At 35.5% G+C, this 26,178-nt stretch overlaps 3 protein-coding genes across 7 annotated transcripts in view; 1 reads left to right on the top strand and 2 right to left on the bottom strand.

Moving 5' to 3' along the window:
- Positions 1-3,809: 3,809 nt before the first annotated feature.
- Positions 3,810-26,178, top strand: part of LOC123311395 (transmembrane protein 164) — a 44,409-nt gene continuing 22,040 nt past the window's right edge. For 2 of the 5 annotated variants that reach the window (XM_044895307.1, XM_044895305.1), the window contains exon 1: positions 3,811-3,968. Coding sequence is in view for 1 of the 5 variants with exons in the window: in XM_044895304.1 (XP_044751239.1) it covers positions 15,877-15,934 (58 nt within the window). In the remaining 4 variants the exon portion in view is untranslated. Of the gene's footprint in view, positions 3,969-15,862; positions 15,935-26,178 lie in introns of all 5 variants that reach the window. The other 3 variants (XM_044895304.1, XM_044895306.1, XM_044895308.1) reach the window with 3 other exon arrangements.
- LOC123311394 (farnesol dehydrogenase-like) lies at positions 5,725-8,053 on the bottom strand. Its single transcript, XM_044895303.1, has 6 exons — positions 7,896-8,053; positions 7,145-7,335; positions 6,608-6,860; positions 6,320-6,525; positions 5,896-6,054; positions 5,725-5,842 (listed from the first exon to the last, which is right to left on the bottom strand). Exons 1-6 carry the CDS (start codon positions 7,924-7,926, stop codon positions 5,801-5,803), a joined length of 882 nt encoding a protein of 293 aa, XP_044751238.1. The 5' UTR covers positions 7,927-8,053; the 3' UTR covers positions 5,725-5,800.
- On the bottom strand, positions 8,296-9,937 carry LOC123311397 (farnesol dehydrogenase-like). Its single transcript, XM_044895309.1, has 6 exons — positions 9,785-9,937; positions 9,450-9,607; positions 9,105-9,357; positions 8,703-8,911; positions 8,471-8,617; positions 8,296-8,419 (listed from the first exon to the last, which is right to left on the bottom strand). The coding sequence occupies exons 2-6, from the start codon at positions 9,543-9,545 to the stop codon at positions 8,378-8,380; spliced, it is 747 nt and encodes a 248-aa protein (XP_044751244.1). The 5' UTR covers positions 9,546-9,607; positions 9,785-9,937; the 3' UTR covers positions 8,296-8,377.

Here is a 26,178-nt window from a genome sequence, read left to right as displayed (position 1 = left end):
TGAAATCCTTATAACTCAAATATATCGAAATATATTTTCTTCGAATTTTATCATATTGCATTTTGTCTGTATTCACTTACGTCAATCCGACCATCGAGTCAAAAATGGTCATGAAAGTTTTTTGGTCAACATAGACGTAATAAATATCAAGTTTTGTGATCACATTTGACAAGAAAAACAAACAATGACACAAAATGTCATAGGTTTTAAGAAGGTATAGACACAGATTACAGAAACAATTTTATGTATTCTGTGGATATATTCTTGATCGGTTCCACTGTTGTCGAATTAACAAAAATTAGTAGACTTTAGTAAAAGCATTCTACGTCACAAGCTTTCACATATATTCGAATGTTTACTCTGTTTCGAAGGGTGTATTTTTGAAATTTCTGAATTTTGAAGCGAATCTTTCACGTATTGGATAACTAATGGGAAAGAGTTTCCATGAATAATCTTAAATTCGAAACTTGCCCATTCCCGTAAGCCCCATGGGTCATGTTTAAATTATTTTCCCAAATTAATGCAGATTTCCATGAATGATAACATATATTTCACTCCTCCCAGCAATAAATCTTAGATGCCAAAAAAAATTTGAAGAATTGCAGCAACAATTTTATGGTTTGATGAAAAATTACAGTATGGTACATTTCTCTGATGCACGAAATATCTCCAATTCACAATGCAGTTTTGGATTAATCTGGGTAAATCATGCACAAATAAATACTATCATTGGAACAGTATCTCTTAATAACAGCTCCATTAAATTGCATGTCAACAAAACCTGGAGGGAACGATTTCCTTTTTGTGCCCAATTTTCTCAAATTAATAGCCTATAGATTGTAGTGCAGTGTATTGATCAGTTGAAATAAGGGTGAAAACTGACAACTATGAGAAATTATTATACCTTCGATTTGGGCAACTTGAAATTCCTCCAACTGTGAAATACCTCCATCACATTAAATCATCGAATCTGTTTCAGTAGGTAAAATAGTAGGCGAAGGGTGCAACCCCAATTTCCGGAATGGCGACCCCGTCACCAAGATGGCCGGATAACCTTCTTTCATATGAAGAATTCATTCGCCCCATCAGTTCCGTCTGTCGGGGATGGCACAACGGGTTGTAAAATAAAAACGTCCTTTCCGGTAACGTCAGGCACTTTGTCTAGGAACCAGGTCTGGGGTTTTCCGGAACACAGACGACCCGGGCAAGAACCGGGGGAGGGAGGGGGACGAATTCATTGGACTGCTGTAAATATAATTTTTCACCACTGTGCATAAACAGCCGAGGCAACATCAAGTATAAATCCGGGAAATCTAGACCATAACAGCGTCCTGTTCGGACAGTTTACGGCAGTTTTATTAATTTTCTATTCTGGCACAACTGCAGTTCTCTCCTTGTTTGATTTATCATTTCCGATACTGAAACGAAATGATGACCTCCTGGAATTTTCAAAGTTTACGTTTTGAGAATCGGTATCTACACAAAATAAATCAACTCCTACGTGAGAATCAGATTTTTTTCAAACATTGAAACCCCCTACAATGTCACCAGCAGAGAGAATTACCCAAATTTCTGATTCCATTCGAGACTGGGGTTTTATCAGAAGTCATACAATTTTCAAGTTATCCCTGTTCCCGACATTCGATATTTGGTCATCAATTGACTATGAGCCTTGCGAATAAAGTTTTCCCATCACGCTTAAACAGAGTGAGCCGTCTATAAATAAGGCCGAAGTTAGCGCCTACTTCGACAGTAAAAGGCCGGATTCTTGCCGGTCTAGTTACCATATAAAAGCAACTGCAGTAAATTCGACCAAACATTTATTCTGGGCGTCGTAAAAAAAAGTTTCGGGAATCGATAGCGAATAGATCGGACCACTGGTTGCGTTTTTTGCCTTGTTTTTTCCCTATTGGGGGAGAATTTAACACAGAGCCCGCAGGAATCCTTTGTTCTGAAGTTTCAAGGATGCTCCTACGTTGAAAATAACGCAGAAGCGGATCATAAAACAGCTTCCTCTCAAAACAATCGCATTTCCATGGAAATTTCGCCTGTGAGAGGATGCTCCTGAATGGGGAAAAATTTAGGATGTTTGAATTGTCACATCATAACAGATCTCAGGATGATTTCGTTTGATTTTTTCATCTCGACAAAGGTGAGAATGATGCATAATCGTTGATTAGGATCAACTGCACACTAGTGGAATAAGTGTGGGAGAAATTTTTAAGGTCGTAAAAGCATAATCTCATACACCATGGAAATGGCATTTTTCAATAATTGCAATTTTAAATCAGCGATATCTCCTGGTATATTCCTCTGATCCAATTGGGTTTTCCGGTTTTATTATCAGCATTGCTAAGGCTTCCATTCAAGCATAAAAATTCGATTTCGAAAATCTCGATTTTTTGGGTCAAAAATGAGCAAGGGGTTAGACCCCCCTAAAATGACCTATTTTCTACTCTGTCTGAAAGTCAGGATGTTCTATTACTGTCTTATGATATGGAGTGCATAGAATTTGTTTTGGAGATTCTTGAAAACTAAACAGTTGATGATTCAATAGAGAATTGCACTCCAGAGAGCTCTTCGAAGTCAACTCGAAAATGAAAATTGGAAAAACAAAAAAAATTATTTCCTCCTAAACTGGGCCAGATAGTTGAAATTTTGATATGAAAATATAGGTTTTCGAACACGCTGAATTTATTGCGAGCAATTTGGAAAGATTATCTCCCTTCGTTAAGATTTTCATTTAGGAAATGGCATTTTTCAAAAATTACGAATTTCACTTGAGGATTCGTCAAGACCGAACGGTTGCGCCGAGATGGGTGAGCTTCTCAGATTTTTCCCTAGAAGAATTGCTCTATCAGAATATGTATCACATTTAGATCTACCATGATTTTCCTGGAAAAAAAACTTCTCGAAAGCCGACCTTCGAAAAATTCCCAAAAAATTGGGTTCAGTTAAAACTTCCTCAAGACCGAACGGTTGCACCGAGATGGGTGAGCTTCTCAGATTTTTTACTAGAAGAATTGCTCTACCAGAATGTGTATCACATTCAGATCTACTATGATTATCCTGGAAGAAAAACTTCTACAAAGCTGACCTTCGAAAAAGAATCCCCTCTTCCACCGAATAAAATTGGGTTATCAGCGTAGTATAGCCATCTGTTCGAATAAACAACCTGTATTTTTGTTTACCTACACTACTCACTCATTCAGTCTGAAACGAATAAATTCAGTGCTATTGTTGTGTTAGACATTACCAGTTTTTCATGAAAACCCTCAAATGTACAACCATTAGATTAGATGTCCAATCATTTACCTTGAGAAATCTCAGCATTTTTCCCTCGATCTCTACCCTCTTTACTATTTCTTTCTCCGATGTCTGAACGTATTATACTTATACAAATGTCTGAAGGAGAAAAGTGCTCCACTTTATCCATTCATTCTGATCGCAACAATTTCCCCAGCCTTCTCTGTTTCGCGTTGCGACATATAGTAGGAATATGTTGTTTTTTATTTATACAGGATTTTGGCAACATGTATGGTTACTATGAATGGGAGAATATTCAACTACAGAATATTCTAATCAATTTCTTATCAATACAGATTTTGTCCTATTCATTAATTCATTACTTGAAACTGATCTGACCTTTTGACATGCTTATCAACTTGTTAATTTCGTTTTACTGCATGCAGTGATAGTAAATCAAAAATCGACTAAATTCCTGTGAAGAGAACTTGAATATTTTGATTCTATCCTATTTTTCTTATCAATTTATAAACTCAAACTACCTGAACTGAATACATTTGTACTCTACTCTACGATTTGAATGAAGATTATGATTATCTGTGCTGAAATCCTACATGTGCTTTCATCTTTCTTATATTCTATTCGTAATTGGGCAGTGCATCTATCTCACAACAAATTAAGATTGTGTTCAATCAATTTTATCTGTGGATCCTCATAAACTGGTATGAAAATAATTTCATATTATCATGACATCATTTTTTCGAGAAAAACTCTGTTTATTTGATGTTTCAAAACCTGTGGGGAGAAAACATGCGCTCATTCAAGCAACACAGGATATTTTAAAAGCAAATATATGTAAAACAATGATTCAATTTCATACACGATTCGAAAAAAACCCTTTCATTAATTCATTTGTTTTATAACTCCGATGCTTTCATCGGATGTAAATAAATTAACCGGCCTTTGTACATTAAATTCCAGAAATTGCAGCAATGAAAATTTTAATATTCATTAGGTTTTTCTCCCATTTCTGATTTGCGAGCATGAAAAATGCTCCATCAAACGCATAAATGAGGAATGAAAGCACATCATGAAATAAACGGAAGCAATTTTCACTTCGCAGGACGTATGTAAAATCTGTAGCCCCTTCGAATCTGACAATAGAATAGAATAATTGAGATTGATAAGTATATTGATGAAGCAGGTGAAAAAGGTTTGTTATTGTTACAGAGGGATACTGATGTTTGTGATTATGAAAACCTGTTTCCTCAGGTGGATGTAGTATCTTTTAACCTCGAATTCATATTGATAATATATAGGGTGTGATTGAAGAGTGGAAAAATTTATGAGGTGATTCCTTCCAAAAAATAGTGTTTATCTTTCATATCAATTTTTCAGCAGCACAAATTGCTCATGTTGAATTCATTTACAACAAAATGATACTAATTAAAATAAACTGCTCAGCTTTCCTACTACTACTGAAGATAAACCCTCCAACCTCTGCTATTTCTTTTGAAAATATTTAGTTCTTTTCTATCGAATAGAATATCTTGTTGGCGAAAAACAACGCATGTCTGAAACAAAAGCGATCTCTTCTTATAACACCAAAAATTAATGTTCTACATACATATATAATGAAAAACAAACAAAAGCTCCGATTGATTTATTACACCTATTTCAACGAAACCCATGTCGGGAAGAGTTATGGCTGAGAGATGGTTGATTCAGATTGTGGTGGAGTAAAAGCTTCGGAAAAGAATGGAAAATAATCCAGGTTAACGACCTGTGCAACCCTGTTCTTCTCGCTTATTAATTGAATCATCGTTTGATGTATACCAATCCGAAACAGGTATAAAAAAAGATCAAAAAGAAGGTCACGTTATTACTCCAAATAATACTTTACTGAATATTTTGTCATCGTTTATGAGTGACGGATTTTTCTGTGTATAGAAATGTGTTTATCTGAATTCTTCTGCAAAAGCGGCTGTGGCTTTATAAAAGCCAAATTGCTATCACATCATTTTTGAACCGACTTGTACAAATTCATCCAGATATTTAAGATAAAGTGCCTGGACACTTGACTGATGTTTATTCTTTCATCTCAAAAACTGAACTTGGAACGTTTGTAAGGAGTTAAACCCAAAAAATAATTCTATATGGAGTAACTCTTAACTTTTTGTTCGTAGTGCAGGTTTTCGAATAAACACTATCTTTCTCAAACCCTCTGTACGAAATGAAGAAAATATCAATTAAACCCTCAAAAATATAAAATAGTGTTACCAAAATGAATGCAATGAAAAAAATAAATACAACCTCAATATTTGAAGAAGCTTAACAGTGGAAATATTGTTCTTTCATTAAATAGTGAAAACCTAAGGTTGAAATAATTCTAGTGGTCCTTCACAATGTCGAACTAAGTGAAAAATAAAACACAAATATCACAAAAAAATATATTGATGAAAATATTCAACTGAAATATCATGTACCTATTTATAATAAAATTTCACAAAAATTTGATTGATATTAAACGAAACGATTCAAAATGAGTTGAATTTCAAACATCTGACCCTATTGGCTTCAGCATCAATTCATGAACCTGAAAAGACAATAATACTAAATTCTAGACAGAAAAAATTGAAAAAAATCTACCTGAACGTGTGGCGGAGTTGATAAAGCATAAACTACAGCATGGCTGACGTCTTCAGGATTCAAAGCTGCATTTTCCAACTCTGTATCGTTAATTTCCTGAATTTCCGCACCAGAAGCTTGGAATATTTCTGTGGATCTCACTAGTCCTGGGCTTATGCTCTGAAATTGGGATTATCTATGAAGATTGCCCGCTTCTATCAATTTCACATTTCGAATGCAAATAACCCCATCTTGTTATGAGTTCAATCTCTTTCAAGAATAAAAATTTGATTGGAATATTCAGCGCATAAAATTTTTTTGAGTATTATTCAATCTACCGCCTAGGTGAACGCTAAATTCTGGAATTTAAGTTCCCAATGGAAACATTTGCATACTGATTGAAAAATATGCTTTTAATCCTAAAAGAATCCATAGTTCTACTTACCGTTACTTTAATCTTGGTATCTGCTTTCAATTCTATCCTTAGCGATTCTGTCAGTGCAGTTACAGCGTATTTGGATGCTGGATAAACATTTTCTCCAACGTAACCTATTGGCCTATGTCCAGCCACGCTGTTTATATGAATTATATGACCATTAATCTTGTGCTTCTTCATGCTTCTCACTGCTTCCCTAGTAGCGGTGCAGAGAGCTATCCGCAGTCAGAATGACAAAATTATATGAATTTTTCACGGATTATGAGAACAATCGAATAAAAACTCGCGACATCTTACCAATAACATTGATTTCAAAAGTTTTCCTCCATTTTTCTACGTCACCATCGCACAAAGTTGTGTCTTCGAATACGCCCGCATTATTGACCATTATACTAACAGGACCGTACTCTTCGTCAATTTTTTTGAAAGCATCAGTTATCTGCTTAGTTTGAGTGACGTCCACCTTCATACCATGCAGAGAACCTTTCTTCGTTTTCAATTTATCAGCGAGGGCTTCGATACGCTCAACTCTTCTTGCAAGTCCAATTACCTGTGAGTAATATCAATCTTATTTTGGTTTTGAATTGTTGGCTTAAAGCTTTTTTCATTTTGCAAAGCCTGGATAGGTCCGATATAACAACTGAAATTTTACTCATAGAAGAAATAATTGTTTGCAATGGATTAGTTTTACATCGATAATAAAACGATAATATTTGCAAAAAATCATCACCACGTAAGCCAAAAACAATTCATTCTGGTTTTCAATATCTAATGTAGTTAATTGAAAATCATATGAGACCTAATCGTTTGCAAAATCTGAATATTTCATCTGACCTTAACTCCATGTTCGACCAGGTGTTCTGCAATAGAAGCTCCTATGCCAGCACTGGCTCCTGTTACAACAGCTATTTTTCCTGACCATCTCTCCATTGAAGGGGCCATAGTGGCAGAACAGCCGAAAGTCAGGAATAAAATCGGTAATAACAATGTTCCCAAGTTCACTTGTCGCGATCTGTGTTTGAGCTCTGGAATGATATCTCAACTTACTCAAACAATGGACAAATATTTCCATTGCAGCAACAAGCCGATCTCTGTCTCAAGGTCAAAAAGGCCGTAGGAGACCAGTCATGCTGAATTGTTAATTCCCCAAATATAATATTCTTGTTTCCCTGAATACTATGAGCAGATATGGAGCAGGGACGTAGTAGTCATTTATCGAAGATCAAATATGTGGAAAATACTCATTCAAAGTAGGAAGAAGTTCAAATAGACGAAATTTGACAATTCATCAATTTTTTCTCGAAGTAGAACCTCCTACGTGAAGGGAAGCAGATAATATATAGGAGGATTAAAGTGTGATATCAGTCTGTTCAAAAAAAGACTCAATCAATACATACTAGTTTCATTAAACGAAAATACAAAACATTATCATTGAATCTAATGATAGGAGGAGGTATGTGTTCAAAAATTTTTCTACTCATTACTAGAATTTGTAGAAATCCAGTTTAACTATTTATTTTTCATTAAGTAGGTAGAACTTCTGCCATAATTAATTAAAGTTATTAAATGGTTGACTCAGACTTACGAAAACAAATCCAACTTTCAATTCTGATCATTTTTGTACTGTAAACCAACAGGATCCTTTGCGAACATGCAACACACTTATGAAATGCCAAGGTTTGTTTGAAAACACTGGCAGAAATGAAACCACAATCGTTATTGTGATCAGTAACCACATGTATGTTATCGTTTGAAAATTTATCTGAGATTGCATTAAAAAAACACTTCTTTTGGTTTGTTAGGGCGATAGTTTCAACTGTCATTCCTCATAAAAAATACGAAAATGGATATGGATATCCGGTATATTCCAAACATAAGAATTTCATTCTAAAGTTAAAATATTCCCAATGCATCATTTTATAAAATTCCTGATTCTCATTATCCTTCAATCAATTTTTCTTCTACTGATGAAAATAAAATGAATCTTAGAATAAATTCTTTTTTATTCAATTTTACAGCTGACAATATAAATAGCAATTTATTCCATACATTCAATTTACCTTCCTTTCATACGTCTGAACCTGTAGTCCTCAAAATTATATCATGAACCTGTAATGAATATTTTCCTCAAAGTTATCAATGATACTAGTGTAAAATTACCTGAACATGGGGAGGAGTATTCAAAACGTAAAGAACTGCTTCACTTATATCCTTAGGTGTAAGTGCTTCACCAAAATCTACGTTGGCCATCTCTGAGCCAGACGCTTCGAAAATTTCTGTATTTTTGACGAGCCCTGGACTGATACTCTGAAAACCAAAAACATTATTCACTCATATAATCCTGCTCCAAAAAGATTATAGAAAAAACGAAATTCTAATAGAATCATCATACCGTGACTTTAATCTTGGTGCCTTTCTTCACTAACTCATTCCTCCAAGAATTTGTTAAGGCAGTCACAGCATGCTTAGAAGCAGGATAAACATTTTCTCCAAGAAAATCCACTGGTCTGTGGCCAACGACACTATTCAAATGAATTATGTGGCCATCTATGTTGTGCTTCATCATACTAGCCACTGATTCTTTCGTAGCCGTACAAAGACCTGGAAAAAGAAATTCTCTGAAATTCACTCGAGTATAAAAGGGAAAAATTTTATAAGGTTTAAATGAATATTTATTTCATGAACTGTATGCTCGGGTTTCACCATCAATATAAAATGGGTTCTCAACTTGTTAGTTTCCACCTATTTCCTAAAGTTGTAGGTACTAGAAATGAAAAAAATCTCACTGTGTTACCTAAAACATTAACTTCGAAAGTGTCCCTCCATTTTTTGATATCTCCATCGATCAGGGACGTATTTGCGAAAATCCCAGCACTATTCACTAGTATGTGTATTGGACCATATTCTCGTTCAATTCTTTCGAAGGCTCTGATGATATCATCCGTTTTGGTCATGTCCACTTGAATTCCATAAAGTGTGCCACTATGTATTTGTAGTCTCTCAGCTAGATTTTCCATGCGTTCCATTCTTCTGGAAAGTCCAACCACCTATAATTTAGGATTTATCATCTTAATTTCATCATCTATCTTAATTTTAATTGTTTCACTAATTGTGATTTTCATATTTTACTATTTCTGACCCTCAGTCCTCTCTGCACAAGGTGTTCAGCGATGGAAGCACCAATTCCAGAACTTGCTCCAGTCACAACAGCAAGTTTTCCAATCCATCTCTCCATTTTTACCAAGTAGGTTTTCGATAAATGAACCAGAATAATGATCTCAAAGAACCATTTCAAACCTGTAATATTATAGTGAATCAGTGAAAATTCTATGTCTAGATGTAGGTATAATTTAGTGCATCAGATCACGTCATAAAAAATAGTTTTTATTATTGTCCGAAACCAAAATAATTAAATTAAAAAAAAACTCCTAATTCGGGAATTCAAATTATCAATACAATACTTTCTCTACTCACCATGAAACTGTTCCTAGTTCGATGCAGATCTTCGTATTAATTGATTTCCGAATTAGTATATCTGTGAGTTTTGAAATATATGTTTTCAGTCAACGATATTCAACACATTTCATTCAACCAAAAAAAAGTGTCTCCACATGAATGGCGATATACAGGTGTTCCCATACACAGAATTAGAAGCATGCTCCTAAGAGAAAGTAGAACTGAACTACCTGATTTTTCACTGGAGTGTGTTATTAAAACTACACAGGTTTCGCTATAATGAAAGCATCTTCAGATAAACTTCAGAAGTATCAAATATAAGTAATGAGGAACTTTCAACAACATCTGATTTCCTCATCAAGAGATCTCATCATTATTTGATTCATCATAGCATACTTCATATCAACGATGAAGACGAGAATAATAAAATAGTCAAGAATTATACGCAAATCATTATTCCTTCTGAAAACCTTAAGCTTTTTGCGGTATCCAACAAAAAAACAACTCACCCTTCAATTTCAAGACGCGAGTAACCCTCAAAATCCTCATTTTTCCGCGTTCAACAAGATGAGAAACAGAAAACTCAGCCAAAACGAGCATTCCTGGAACAATTCACTCCATCCTATCGAATTCAAATATTTCCATCCAACATTAAAGTTCATTATACTTTCATGAAGACAAGACATTTTTACTTTGTTCTCGAACCCCCTTGCCTCCTCAAGGACTCCACATCAAAGCCGTATCCTCGGGCGTAGCAATGTCTTCGGCAGATTCAATCCCTCTGAGACAGCATTCATTTCTTCCGCAGTTCCTGTTGCCGACATATGAGAGCCGCCAGCGTAGGTAAGGAATCCTCACCTTCGAGAATGGGATTATGTTAAATATATCAACGTCCCTAGTCTTTTAATTAAACGGAGCCATAATGTATCCTATTAGTTTCACGAAACTCACACAGGGCGCCTTTCCGAGCCTAATTGCGTATCAAGGTGTAACAAGACTCCATATCTGCTGAAAAAGGATTAAATCATGTCTGTCTAGATGAATGGGAATATATACCTTAACGATTTTGTAACGCTCCCCACTGCTGGCCAATCACCAATCCTACCCCTGAATTTGTACAGCTTCCAGAAGTAATTTCCTGCCAAAAATTACGATGCACACTACTCAACAATCTTCCATCTATTTACTTCGGGAATGTTTCCTTATAAATTGAAAACATTGAGAAATTTTAGTCCTGAGAACAGAGGAAACAGATAAATGAATAGAAAATTGAGTCTCGATAAAGCTAGTACTTTTTGGTCTCCAAAAGATCGTCTCAACCATTTCACTCCTCCAGGCAAAATTCGTGAAATTTTGGGGCAAATTTTCCGTCTTCGTCAAGTTACCTCAGTTAAGGCTATGCTAAATATATCAACGTCACAGTCTTTCAATTAACCTGAGCCTATTAGTTTCGCGCATTTCACACGCAACCCTTTTCTTGGCCTAATTGCGCATCAAGGAGAAACATGATTCCAGATTTTGCCGAATAAGGATTAAATTATGTCTCACTAAGTGAATTTCGTCAGAATAGAAATATTTGCATTATTCAGTATCCGGAGTCAGGAATGTATTTATTTGACACAGATTGGGCGTGAAAGGGATGAGGAAATGTGGGGGTGCAGGGTTGAGCCAGAGGAGTGGAATTGAGAGGCTGAAATAATTATAATCATGCCTAATTGGTGCTGAATATTAAATTCAGATTTATGGGAATGTGCATGTTGGGCTGAAGCTACTCATTGATCCAGTAGAAAGCTGGTGAAGTGCGTAGACTTGAGACGCTCTCACAAAAAAAAAATAATATGAAAGACTCTAGAATGGTACAATATTTTATCCCATATCACCTCTATTTCTTGAAAAATTGTATAATGATCATATCGAAGAATCAACTGTAAAAAAAACCTACCTATGTACAAGTCAAAGATTCACCCTGTCTGTATACCATCAAAATTTCATCTCAACCGTAGTACTTGTAGAATTCTTGAAAATTCATGAAGGATAATTAACAACAGATGGGGATATCCACAGAAGTTACTTGTAGAATAAATTATATTTTGAACATCGTAGTTTTTTCCGAAGAAAACGTCATTTTTCACGCCTTAGTGCGTAGATACGGATGAACAATTCTGTACATCACATTCTGAACGTATTCCTCAACAGTCCCATAAATACTTTGTACCTTTTTTGTAACACCACGCCAGCTTCACTGTAAATAAAATGAAAATAAAAGGTGTAAAAACAAAAAAAATTATTTTCTCCTAAACAGTGTCAGATATTCAAAAGTTTGGTATGAAAATATGGGTTTTTGAACAGGCTGACTCTATTGCGAGCAATTTTGAAAGCTTATCACCCTTCGTTTAGATTTTCATCTTGGAAATGGCATTTTTCAAAAATTGCAAATTTCAATCTGCTATATCTCCTCTTATATTCATCTGATCCAATTAGGATTTTCGGTTCTATAATCAGCGTTGACTAGGCTTCCACCCTAGCATAAAAACACGATTTCGAAAATCTCGATTTTTTGGGTCAAAAATGAGCAAGGAGTTAGACCCCCCTAAAATGACCTATTGGCTACTCTGTCTGAAAATCTGGATGTTCTTTTACTGTCTTAGGATATGAAGTGCATTGAAGTTGATTTGAAGATTCTAGAAAACCAAACAGTTGATGATTCAATAGAGAATTGCACTCCACAGAGCACTTCGAAGTCAACTCGAAATTGAAAACTGGATAAACAAAAAAAATTATTTTCTCCTGAACAATGCCAGACATTTGAAATTTTGGTATGGAAATACAGGTTTTCGAACACGCTGAATCCATTGCGAGCAATTTCGAAAGCCTATCTCCCTTCGTTCAGATTTTCATCTTGGAAATGGCATTTTTCAAAAATTGCAATTTTCAATCTGCGATATCTCCTGGTATATTCGTCTGATCCAATTGGGATTTCCGATTATATAATCAGCGTTGCCTAGGCTTCCACCCTAGCACAAAAACTCGATTTCGAAAATCTCAATTTTTTTGGTCAAAAATGAGCAAGGGGTTAGACCCCCCTAAAATCACCTATTTGCTACTCTGTCTAAAAATCAGGATGCTCTATTACTTTCCTAGGATATGGAGTACATAAAATTTGTTTTGAAGATTCCATAAAACCAAACAGTTGATGATTCAATAGAGAATTGCACTCTAGAGAGCTCTTCGAAGTCAACTCGAAAATGAAATGTGGAAAAACAAAAAAAAATATTTTCTCCTAAACAATGCCAGATATTTGAAATTTTGGTATGGATATATAGGTTTTCGAACACGCTGAATCCATTGCGAGCAATTTCGAAAGCCTATCTCCCTTCGTTTAGATTTTCATCTTGGAAATGGCATTTTTCAAAAATTGCAATTTTCAATCTGCGATATCTCCTGGTATATTCGTCTGATCCAATTGGGATTTCCGGTTATATAATCAACGTTGCCTAGGCTTCCACCCTAGCACAAAAACTCGATTTCGAAAATCTCGATTTTTTTGGTCAAAAATGAGCAAGGGGTTAGACCCCCCTAAAATCACCTATTTGCTACTCTGTCTGAAAATCAGGATGCTCTATTACTCTCCTAGGATATGGAGTGCATAAAATTTGTTTTGAAGATTCTAAAAAACGAAACAGTTGATGATTCAATAGAGAATTGCACTCCACAGAGCTCATCGAAGTCAACTCGAAAATGAAAACTGGAAAAACAAAAAAAATTATTTTCTCCTAAACAGTGCCAGATATTTTGAATTTTGGTATGGAAATATAGTTTTTCGAACACGCTGAATCCATTGCGAGTAATTTTGAAAGCCTATCTCCCTTCGTTTAGATTTTCATCTTGGAAATGGCATTTTTCAAAAATTGCAATTTTCAATCTGCGATATCTCCTGTTATATTCGTCTGATCCAATTGGGATTTTCGATTATATAATCAGCGTTGCCTAGGCTTCCACCTTAGCACAAAAACTCGATTTCGAAAATCTCGATTTTTTTCGTCAAAAATGAGCAAGGGGTTAGACCCCCCTAAAATCACCTATTTGCTACTCTGTCTAAAAATCAGAATGCTCTATTACTTTCCTAGGATATGGAGTGCATAGAATTTGTTTTGAAGATTCTATAAAACCAAACAGTTGATGATTCAATAGAGAATTGCACTCCACAGAGCTCTTCGAAGTCAACTCGAAAATGAAAACTGGAAAAACAAAAAAAATTATTTTCTCCTAAACAGTGCCAGATATTTGAAATTTTGGTATGGAAATATAGTTTTTCGAACACGCTGAATCCATTGCGAGTAATTTCGAAAGCCTATCTCCCTTCGTTTAGATTTTCATCTTGGAAATGGCATTTTTCAAAAATTGCAATTTTCAATCTGCGATATCTCCTGGTATATTCGTCTGATCCAATTGGGATTTTCGGTTATATAATCAGCGTTGCCTAGGCTTCCACCCTAGCACAAAAACTCGATTTCGAAAATCTCGATTTTTTTGGTCAAAAATGAGCAAGGGGTTAGACCCCCCTAAAATCACCTATTTGCTACTCTGTCTAAAAATCAGAATGCTCTATTACTTTCCTAGGATATGGAGTGCATAGAATTTGTTTTGAAGATTCTATAAAACCAAACAGTTGATGATTCAATAGAGAATTGCACTCCACAGAGCTCTTCGAAGTCAACTCGAAAATGAAAACTGGAAAAACAAAAAAAATTATTTTCTCCTAAACAGTGCCAGATATTTGAAATTTTGGTATGGAAATATAGGTTTTCGAACACGCTGAATCCATTGCGAGCAATTTCGAAAGCCTATCTCCTTTCATTTCGATTTTCATTTCGGAAATGGAATTTTTCAAAAATTGCGAATTTCACTTGAGAATTCGTCAAGACCGAACGGTTCCGCTGAAATGGATGAAATTCTCAGATTTATTACTAGAAGAGTTGCTCTTTCAGAATATGTATCACGTTCAGATCTACTATAATTTTCCTGGAAGATAAACGACTCGAAAGATGACCTTCGAAAAATTTCCAAAAAGATGGGGTCAGTTAAAAATTCGTCAAGACTGAACTGTTGTACAGAAGTCGATGAAATTTCGAGATTTATTACTAGATACTAGATTACAGATAGATCTGAAATAATGTAACTGAACTCACAACTAGCGAAAACAGAATCCCCTCTTCTACCGAAGAGTAAATTATATTTCGAACTGCGTAGTTTTTTCCGCAGAAAACTTCATTTTGTGCGCCTTAGTGCGTAGATACGGTTGAAAAAATCTGTACATCACATTCTGAACGTATTCTCCATCAGTTCCATAAATACTTTGTACCTTTTTTGTTACACCACGCCAGCTTCACCGTAAATAGGATGTGGGAATATATGTGACCACCCTATGATAATAAAATTTCCGCACATTTCCTCGGATTCTTTTCTCGCCTCGTGAACTGAAAACATATACGACAATAATCGTAAATCCAGCAGGGTCTCCTCTCATTCGTGAAAGAACGTGGAGGAAGCGCCTTCCTCCAGTTGGATGCAAGTATTCCAAGCTTCCCCTTTAATTTTCTTGCATATATATCCTCATTAAGATAATAGATCCCATTCGGGAGGCTTTTCTGGCGGGAACAATGCTTTTATGATTCCTGGAAAACCTGAGTTGTAAGTGGGTTATTTTACGTTGCAGGAATAATTGATTCCTATTTCCTGTTTCCACCCTCGAATGAGGGTTATTATGGAGTAGAATGTAGTTCGTGGAAGTGTATCAGGATGTTTTCATCTGATTCTCAGAGACGTTGAAGCTCCTTATGTTCATTCTTTTTGTGTCTGTTGATTTTATTGGGATCAATACTGGGAGAGGTGGAATGAAAAATGCCCCACTTTGTTATTTACAAAAATACAAGAAAAACATTTTTTTTATTTTAATATTTGAGCTGTGTATATTGATGAATTGGACTAGACTATGCGTGGTAAACACTTCAACTTCTGAAAGGCGCTACAATTATTTCAAGCCCTCTATAAGATTTTTCTTATATGGTACCAAACAGACACTTGTTAAAGTTTCAGATTCAACAAGTTCCATGCGAATGTGGAAGTATGGAAGTCAAATTGATATGCACAACGACATCATACTCCGACGTGAGAATTATTTTATTTCATGTTGTATAAGTTCGATTTTGTGTGTTCTATTTATTGACGATAGTCGTCACCTTCCTGGGAAACTGACATTATGAATACCTGAACGACTTCAACTCGAAAGCATTGTCTTTCCAGAATATAAATTGATGTTTATGGAACTTTACGGGAGGGAGATTGAAAGCTCCAAGAAACTCATTAAAATTTCATTTTTATTTTTCCGTTAATCCATATTGTGTATCATTCAGTTCCCGAGATAATTTTCAATTTATTCTTGCCGATTTAGATGCAAAAATTGGAGTCCCCTTTCTGAGCCTTCGTTCGCGAAGCAGTGTTCCCCGATATGAGATGGGCAGACCCCTGAATGATTGCTATTTTGGGCTTGCGGAACTTTGCATTCATGAATCAGATTATTCGAGAAATGTTTATCTGGGTGAAATTGAAACTGATGAGTTTCAGATTGTCGAGATGGATAATTCGCAATTTAGAATTTGGGGTAGAGATATTTCTTTCAATGCACTTTTCTCCAGACCCTCGATATCCTAATTGTACCTTATATTTAATTTCTGTTACATATCATATATTCCCTATCTGGAAATATCGATCGTATATTAAGAATTAATTCAGAGGCATACCACACGCCGATATATTATCAACATATATTACGATCTGAATGGACGAATTCAGGAACTCGCAACATTACAAGGTTGCCAACCTTGTAAATAATAGAAAAAACTCTTTCATTGGAAACGTATTTTTTTTTATATATTTGTGCCTTCCGGTTGCTTTCATCATTTTACAATACTTGGAATGTCCCCGGCTCTCAAATCCAAGTGATATAAAATAAAATTTATATTGAATTTTCATGGTTAGTTTTGACATTATTTAGGCGTTTTTTTTTCGTGTTTCGTGCATGATATTTATGGTTTCATCCATAGACCAATAATTTATTTATTATTTGACTATGGTTTAATCACAGAACACATTAATAGTTGAGGGGTTCTGTGATGAAAGCATAGTCTAATAATAAATAAATTATTAGTCTGTGGATGAAACCATAAATATAATGCACGAAACACGAAAAAAACGCCTAAATAATGTCAAAACTCACCTTGAAAATTTCATATAAATTTTCTTTTATATCACCTGGATCTGAGAGCCGGGGACATTCCAAGGATTGCAACCGAAAGGCACAAATATAATTTTGAAAAAATACGTTTCCACTGAAAGAGTTTTTTTTATTATTTACAAGGTTGGCCAACGTTCCTGAACTCGTCCATTGAACTCTTAGAACATAGATACATGGAATGGACATTCAGTGCTAGAAATGAATGTTTCGTAGTACAGACATTCGATGTTTCTCTGTCTAGTACGATACTAAGGCAGTGGCGTTAAACTGAAAAATTTACATACTTCCTATACCGTGGTGATGTTAGCTCCCGGCCGGCCAGCTCCAAAACGACTATTCCACCACGGTCAATGCCGTATCTACCGTATCGATGCTGCAATCGATTAATTTTTTCCCCCATTTAGAATAGGATGCTGAAGCGAATGACTAAATATATGCAGAGAAGGATGAACTGATTTCAAATAACGTTTTTCTCTCCTTCTATTCGCAATATTTGAACTCCAAGGATCAAAATAATCCATTATACTGTCTATAACGAAGCGCATGTTTCTCTGTCAGTTTGAAATGGCCGGCCAAGAAAATTGATATAAAGCGTGTATAGAGAAATGTTTCAGATATACTAGGAAAAATTCTCGTTTCATTCTGACACTTCTAGACCCCCAGCTCCAAGAATCGAAACGAACCTATATTCTGTCTGTCACGGAGCGTATGTTCCCCATTTTTTTCGATAGTTTAAAATGGCCGGCCAAGGAAATTGATATAAAGGGTGTATAGAGGAATGTTTCAGATGTACTAGGAAAAATTTTCGTTTCATTCTGACACTTCTAGACCCCCAGCTCCAAGAATCGAAACGAACCTATATTCTGTCTGTCACGGAGCGTATGTTCCCCATTTTTTTTCGATAGTTTAAAATGGCCGGCCAAGGAAATTGATATAAAGGGTGTATAGAGGAATGTTTCAGATGTACTAGGAAAAATTTTCGTTTCATTCTGACACTTCTAGACCCCCAGCTCCAAGAATCGAAACGAACCTATATTCTGTCTGTCACGGAGCGTATGTTCCCCATTTTTTTTCGATAGTTTAAAATGGCCGGCCAAGGAAATTGATATAAAGGGTGTATAGAGGAATGTTTCAGATATACTAGGAAAAATTTTCGTTTCATTCTGACACTTCTAGACCCCCAGCTCCAAGAATCGAAACGAACCTATATTCTGTCTGTCACGGAGCGTATGTTCCCCATTTTTTTTCGATAGTTTAAAATGGCCGGCCAAGGAAATTGATATAAAGGGTGTATAGAGGAATGTTTCAGATGTACTAGGAAAAATTTTCGTTTCATTCTGACTCTTCTAGACCCCCAGCTCCAAGAATCGAAACGAACCTATATTCTGTCTGTCACGGAGCGTATGTTCCCCATTTTTTTTCGATAGTTTAAAATGGCCGGCCAAGGAAATTGATATAAAGGGTGTATAGAGGAATGTTTCAGATATACTAGGAAAAATTTTCGTTTCATTCTGACACTTCTAGACCCCCAGCTCCAAGAATCGAAACGAACCTATATTCTGTCTGTCACGGAGCGTATGTTCCCCATTTTTTTTCGATAGTTTAAAATGGCCGGCCAAGGAAATTGATATAAAGGGTGTATAGAGGAATGTTTCAGATGTACTAGGAAAAATTTTCGTTTCATTCTGACACTTCTAGACCCCCAGCTCCAAGAATCGAAACGAACCTATATTCTGGCTATTACGGAGCGGATGTTCCCCATTTTTTTTCGATAGTTTAAAATGGCCGGCCAAGGAAATTGATATAAAGGGTGTATAGAGGAATGTTTCAGATATACTAGGAAAAATTTTCGTTTCATTCTGACACTTCTAGACCCCCAGCTCCAAGAATCGAAACGAACCTATATTCTGGCTATTACGGAGCGGATGTTCCCCATTTTTTTTCGATAGTTTAAAATGGCCGGCCAAGGAAATTGATATAAAGGGTGTATAGAGGAATGTCTCAGATATACTAGGAAAAATTTTCGTTTCATTCTGACACTTCTAGACCCCCAGCTCCAAGAATCGAAACGAACCTATATTCTGTCTGTCACGGAGCGGATGTTCCCCATTTTTTTTCGATAGTTTAAAATGGCCGGCCAAGGAAATTGATATAAAGGATGTATAGAGGAATGTTTCAGATATACTAGGAAAAATTTTCGTTTCATTCTGACACTTCTAGACCCCCAGCTCCAAGAATCGAAACGAACCTATATTCTGGCTATTACGGAGCGGATGTTCCCCATTTTTTTTCGATAGTTTAAAATGGCCGGCCAAGGAAATTGATATAAAGGGTGTATAGAGGAATGTCTCAGATATACTAGGAAAAATTTTCGTTTCATTCTGACACTTCTAGACCCCCAGCTCCAAGAATCGAAACGAACCTATATTCTGTCTGTCACGGAGCGGATGTTCCCCATTTTTTTTCGATAGTTTAAAATGGCCGGCCAAGGAAATTGATATAAAGGGTGTATAGAGGAATGTTTCAGATGTACTAGGAAAAATTTTCGTTTCATTCTGACACTTCTAGACCCCCAGCTCCAAGAATCGAAACGAACCTATATTCTGGCTATTACGGAGCGGATGTTCCCCATTTTTTTTCGATAGTTTAAAATGGCCGGCCAAGGAAATTGATATAAAGGGTGTATAGAGGAATGTTTCAGATATACTAGGAAAAATTTTCGTTTCATTCTGACACTTCTAGACCCCCAGCTCCAAGAATCGAAACGAACCTATATTCTGTCTGTCACGGAGCGTATGTTCCCCATTTTTTTTCGATAGTTTAAAATGGCCGGCCAAGGAAATTGATATAAAGGGTGTATAGAGGAATGTTTCAGATGTACTAGGAAAAATTTTCGTTTCATTCTGACACTTCTAGACCCCCAGCTCCAAGAATCGAAACCACCTATATTCTGTCTATGATCTACATATCCTTCATTTCGTCAGGACTATGGAAAAGAGAAGTTCTATCATTAGCATACCTATTACATATTTCGAATAAAAATAACTGAATAATCAACTTTGAGTAAATTTCCAAAATAAATCCTTCTTTGCATATTGATGGATTTGACGGAATATGGTGATAAATGAAAATTGAGATAATACAATTTAACTTTTATAGAGTTCATTACAAAAAAAAGAAGTAAAAAGTAACTGACTGCATCAGAGTAACAATAGAGAAAAAAAACATATTTATATATAATAAAAGTAACATTTAAAAATATTTTTCTTTAAAATAAGTCAACAATGAAAAATAAAATATGTAGAAACTCAAAAATGAAAATATTCGATATAGAAATGTTTATATAAAAGTGATGATATATTCAATCCTTTATCCATTCTTGCAAACATCACAAACGAAGTATATTCCCAGTGAGGGCATCTCAAAATTTTTATTCCTGTGTTGAATGCATCTAATATGTATAAATCTCAAGCACATTTCACACATAAGAGAAATATCCTCCGAATTTTCAGAATTACCGCAATATAAACAGGAGTCTTTCATATCACTAGATCTCGTGATTAATAATTTTTTTAGGTATGTCCTATACTGGTTTGGATCAAACATAATATCTGGATCAATATTATGTATTATGCACGACGCATAATAGATCACATATACCCCACAGTTGTAATCATCGTGCTGAAGAGGAATATCGTGTTTGGAAGATATTTTCAGGTCGGCATTCACGTCGCTATTGAACTTTTTGTTATATTTCACCAAAAATGAAATCATGCGCTGCATGAATTCTTGGCCATTATTGAGACCTGATGGATCCATATATAGAAAATTTTTCGTTTTCAAATCTATATAGACTAAAACCCAGTGATTATTATTCTGGTTAAATGGCATTAAAATCTTCGAGTCCTTTTTCAATTGAGGAAATAACGGAGAAATGAGACGCTTCTCCTGAAAAATTTCTCTGCTGAACTCATCTCCTATCACAACGAAATCAGATGATAATGAATCACAAATGAAAATTTCTAAGCAGAACACTATCAAGCTGCCATCCAACCAGGAATTCATTTTATCGGCAGACATTTCAGGTATGTTCAATCTTTCGAATGAATCGTTGTACAAATATTTGAGATGAACAGCTTGACGTTCAATAAAATTATATTTTGCAACAACGTATGCCGTATTCCTCCGTTTTGCATAATATTCATGGTCATCTATCAAATAGTTATTCAAAAATGAATAACGCTTATACGTGTCATCTGCAGGAGAATTTTTTGATTTACAAAATTTATTTGAATATCTTCCTTTATAGTAGGTGTGATTGCTCCTCACTCTTTTCGACCATTTTTCCTCACAGACAAGATTCTTCTTACGTTTTTTGGTCGCACATTTATTTTTGTCGATGTCAAATTTATGGAGCTTATATATTCCTAATACATATTTTCTCACTTTTCTTATGAATCTGGAACATTTCAGCCTATGGTGATTATTTAGAATATTATTCTTCAAAATTCCAAAATAGCTTTCGATTGGTGCATTGCAAGACCTTTCGCCAATGATCATTGAAGTCCACAATGGTAGATATGTAACATACCTTTCTAAAATATCATTCAGGAAGGTGGGGTTATAATAGGGATTTGCTTCTTCTACCCCATCATTACAAATGGTCTTCAATAAATTATTCCGCCTATTTTCGTATTCTATATAAAATTTAGATTTTTTATATTGTGATTTTGGGTTTTGGTCACGTATAATTGAGTTTCTAATTTTCGTACACTCCGAGATCGTATCCTCCTCAACACTTTTAACATACAATATCTGTCGACTCAGTTCAGCAAGTTTTTTCTCTGCGTAATCCACAGATATACCCTTATACTTTGAACTTGTTAAAACAACCAAATTATCGAACCATATTTCAAACTCTTGTTTGGTTTTCATATTGAAACAAGAAGCGAAACTTTCTTTCAGGATATATTTGACGTTTTCGCCCGTTTCGGCAAATTTTTTGTTGACTAATGTTGATAAAATCTTCATCATATGAGCGCAGCACAAACTTATATGGGTCATATTAGCGCAGCAATTTTCATCACCCACAATATAGTCGTAAGTGTGGTTGATGTAGGTTATGAGCGACATCTCATTAAATGACAAACATACTGCATTTATTTCGGCCATACTGAAATCAGTCACTACTCGATCGCAAATTGGCCATGTGTTACTGTAAGAACACCAATAAGTCCTGAAATTGTTTAACCATCCCTGAATGGCGGAAATATCATGTCGCGAAGATATGAAATCAGACACAGAACATACATTTCTGGATATTTCTTCACCTAACTGTATTACTAATGAGTACAGAAGAATACGTTTTTCATCTGCTGTGCAGTTAGGCTGACGAATGACAGTGCCAGTTGCATCTAAAAACAATGTTATTTTTTTATTCTTGCTTCTTTTGACCCTCGATTTGATCATTTCCATTTGTTCCTTGCTGTGTAAATAGGCTAACATCGGCTCACCGGTTTGCTGGATATAATTACGATTTTGTCTTCTCATTAGGTGTAAATCAATAAGATCATCATCGTTTCTGTCCAATTGCTGCAGCATTTCTGACCTTATTTTTTTAAAAACATGTTTGGACTTTATATTTTGTAAGTTGTTTTGTCCTAATAACTTGGAGTTAGCTTTTACGGTTGAATCAATCAACATAGACAATGGTTTTTCATTCGCATATTTTTGTCCAATCAATTTTCTTTCTATTCCCTTAACGTGTCTGGTCAGTTGCATTTTATGATTGAAATTCCTAGAAGAACTACTAACTTTGAATAGGAGACCTTTGTCATATTTCACTGACAGATCACATTTAATGACAAATGTTTTGCAAAGGCTATGGCTGCAATAAGCATATATCGATAAATATTCGCAGTTTTTCTTGAACCAATATTTTTTTACATTTATGGTGCATGTATTATTAACAAACTGGAATATCTTCGATTTCAATACAAATACATAAGTTCCTTCTTTGAGGATGTTATTTGAACGATCGTAAATATCTTCCCATTCCTCTAGTGATAAAAAAAAATCACCTTCTGCTAAAGGACACAAAAATTTTCTTGTTGAGTCTTTTTTTGTTTGAGAAGGTTCACATAAAATTTCAACATTACTTGTCTCAACATTTTCGTTGATACTGCCGAGAGGAAGTATGTTGAGTATTTCTTGTTTCTTATATACTTCATCAAAAATATGCTTCACCGTAATTGGGACGTCGATTTCATCGTCAGTAACTCTGATGCTTTTGGTACTTTCATTTGAAAATCTTGATAGACTCAATTCCTTCGATTCATCTAAATCATTACTGGATATTACATGCAAAAGGTTGCTGCAATTTGAACTTGCAGCTATCACTTCGAAACAATCTTTCAAATTATTAGAATTTCTTTTCAGAATTCGCTTGATATTCTTCCTATAATAATAATGGTCAGCACCATAAAAATGTTTCGCTGCATTTTTTATGATTTCACTATCAATTGATAAGGAAGTAGCATTTTCATAATCGATTTTTAAATCTGAAAAATACTTGGCTAACTCCCTTTTGTCAATAACTTTGCGTTTCGCTTTAATTTCTCCACAGAATGGTTGCATTTTGGATGACATAAATACCATATACTTAGATGATGAGATAAAGCAGATATACCTACTTTTTATTTATGTTGTGGAAATATCCAACAATGGTAATAAAGTCGATTGGAGGATTGTTTTTAAATTGTCTCTGTCAATATAGGGGAACTTCGTGTATTTCATTCAAACCATTAAAAACCTACAAAAAAAGAGTTCAGAAGAATTCGAATGAATGAATTGATTAAGTATAATAAGAAGCTTTCCTTATGAGTGCATGCCATTTTCACGAAGTCTTTACACCCTATCAGCGTAGGGATTTCATTCGAATTATTATATTTCATATAATATCAATGCCAGCTCACCTTTTTGAAATGTATTAATAGGTAGTGAACCATTAAATAACCTAAGATAGTCCAGCTGTTTCATATAACTGCACTCAATTGTTTAGGCCTATCAAAAAAAATCCACAATTCAATTGAAAGAAGATACGTATTGTAATTTTTGGAAGCGATTGTCGAAGACAATTGGGATATACGATATACCTAAAAGATTCTTCTGAAACTGGATTTAAAAAACTTCGAGTCCGCGTGCGTAGAGAAGTAGTTTTTATAAACATTTGAGGGTACTATAGGGCAACAAGTGCATCTAATCCATCCCTCCTCCTACTCCCAGTTGCCATCGCTTTTAGGGCTGGCTGTTGATATGGCGTACTTCTAGCTGTCTGGTGCCTGGTCGATAAGGGCGTTCCCGTCACTGGGGGGTCCAATCTCTAACTTAATAATAACTTAATTCTGCGGATACCGTACATACTTGAAGTGCTTGTCATCTATTTTGGATGAGAGCTGTAGCTGAATGTGCCAATGTCTGATGATACCAAACAGTATTATTCTCTTTGATGATACGGCAGAACTTCATAGTCCATCGCCGTTCTGGTATCTTTCACTTCATTCTACTATCCGCACTATTCCTCAATTTTATCTCCATGGCCGACCATTGAGAAAATCCGATAAATCAAGGATAACATTCACTGAATCGTGTCAGAATGAAACGAAAATTATCCTCAGTACATCTGAAACATTCCTCTATACACCCTTTATATCAATTTCCTTGGCCGGCCATTTTAAACTATCGAAAAAAAATGGGGAACATACGCTCCGTGACAGACAGAATATAGGTTCGTTTCGATTCTTGGAGCTGGGGGTCTAGAAGTGTCAGAATGAAACGAAAATTTTTCCTAGTATATCTGAAACATTCCTCTATACATTCTTTATATCAATTTCCTTGGCCGGCCATTTTAAACTATCGAAAAAAAATGGGGAACATACGCTCCGTGACAGACAGAATATAGGTTCGTTTCGATTCTTGGAGCTGGGGGTCTAGAAGTGTCAGAATGAAACGAAAATTTTTCCTAGTACATCTGAAACATTCTTCTATACACCCTTTATATCAATTTCCTTGGCCGGCCATTTTAAACTATCGAAAAAAAATGGGGAACATACGCTCCGTGACAGACAGAATATAGGTTCGTTTCGATTCTTGGAGCTGGGGGTCTAGAAGTGTCAGAATGAAACGAGAATTTTTCCTAGTATATCTGAAACATTTCTCTATACACGCTTTATATCAATTTCCTTGGCCGGCCATTTTAAACTATCGAAAAAAAATGGGGAACATACGCTCCGTGACAGACAGAATATAGGTTCGTTTCGATTCTTGGAGCTGGGGGTCTAGAAGTGTCAGAATGAAACGAAAATTTTTCCTAGTATATCTGAGACATTCCTCTATACACTCTTTATATCAATTTCCTTGGCCGGCCATTTTAAACTATCGAAAAAAAATGGGGAACATCCGCTCCGTAATAGCCAGAATATAGGTTCGTTTCGATTCTTGGAGCTGGGGGTCTAGAAGTGTCAGAATGAAACGAAAATTTTTCCTAGTATATCTGAAACATTCCTCTATACACCCTTTATATCAATTTTCTTGGCCGGCCATTTTAAACTATCGAAAAAAAATGGGGAACATACGCTCCGTGACAGACAGAATATAGGTTCGTTTCGATTCTTGGAGCTGGGGGTCTAGAAGTGTCAGAATGAAACGAAAATTTTTCCTTGTATATCTGAAACATTCCTCTATACACTTTTTATATCAATTTTCTTGGCCGGCCATTTTAAACTATCGAAAAAAAATGGGGAACATACGCTCCGTGACAGACAGAATATAGGTTCGTTTCGATTCTTGGAGCTGGGGGTCTAGAAGTGTCAGAATGAAACGAAAATTTTTCCTAGTATATCTGAAACATTCCTCTATACACCCTTTATATCAATTTTCTTGGCCGGCCATTTTAAACTATCGAAAAAAAATGGGGAACATCCGCTCCGTAATAGCCAGAATATAGGTTCGTTTCGATTCTTGGAGCTGGGGGTCTAGAAGTGTCAGAATGAAACGAAAATTTTTCCTAGTACATCTGAGACATTCCTCTATACACCCTTTATATCAATTTCCTTGGCCG

The sequence above is a fragment of the Coccinella septempunctata genome, chromosome 4, assembly GCF_907165205.1.
Source record: "Coccinella septempunctata chromosome 4, icCocSept1.1, whole genome shotgun sequence".
Lineage (NCBI taxonomy): Eukaryota > Metazoa > Arthropoda > Insecta > Coleoptera > Coccinellidae > Coccinella > Coccinella septempunctata.
This window is presented reverse-complemented; position numbering and strand designations above follow the sequence as displayed.

Bases quoted from the DNA above. Each gene is read 5' to 3' on its own strand.
- LOC123311394 (XM_044895303.1), bottom strand. From the start codon at position 7,926: ATGATCAGAATTGAAAGTTGGATTTGTTTTC. The intron at 6,861-7,144 runs GTCAGATGAAAT...TATTACTCACAG, and splicing joins TGGTCGAACATGGAGTTAAG to GTAATTGGACTTGCAAGAAG. The intron at 5,843-5,895 runs GTAGATTTTTTT...TTGTCTTTTCAG, and splicing joins CAACTCCGCCACACGTTCAG to GTTCATGAATTGATGCTGAA.
- LOC123311397 (XM_044895309.1), bottom strand. From the start codon at position 9,545: ATGGAGAGATGGATTGGAAAACTTGCTGTTGTGACTGGAGCAAGTTCT. The intron at 8,618-8,702 runs GTATGATGATTC...TTTGGTTTTCAG, and splicing joins GCACCAAGATTAAAGTCACG to AGTATCAGTCCAGGGCTCGT. The intron at 8,420-8,470 runs GTAATTTTACAC...TATTCATTACAG, and splicing joins ATACTCCTCCCCATGTTCAG to GTTCATGATATAATTTTGAG.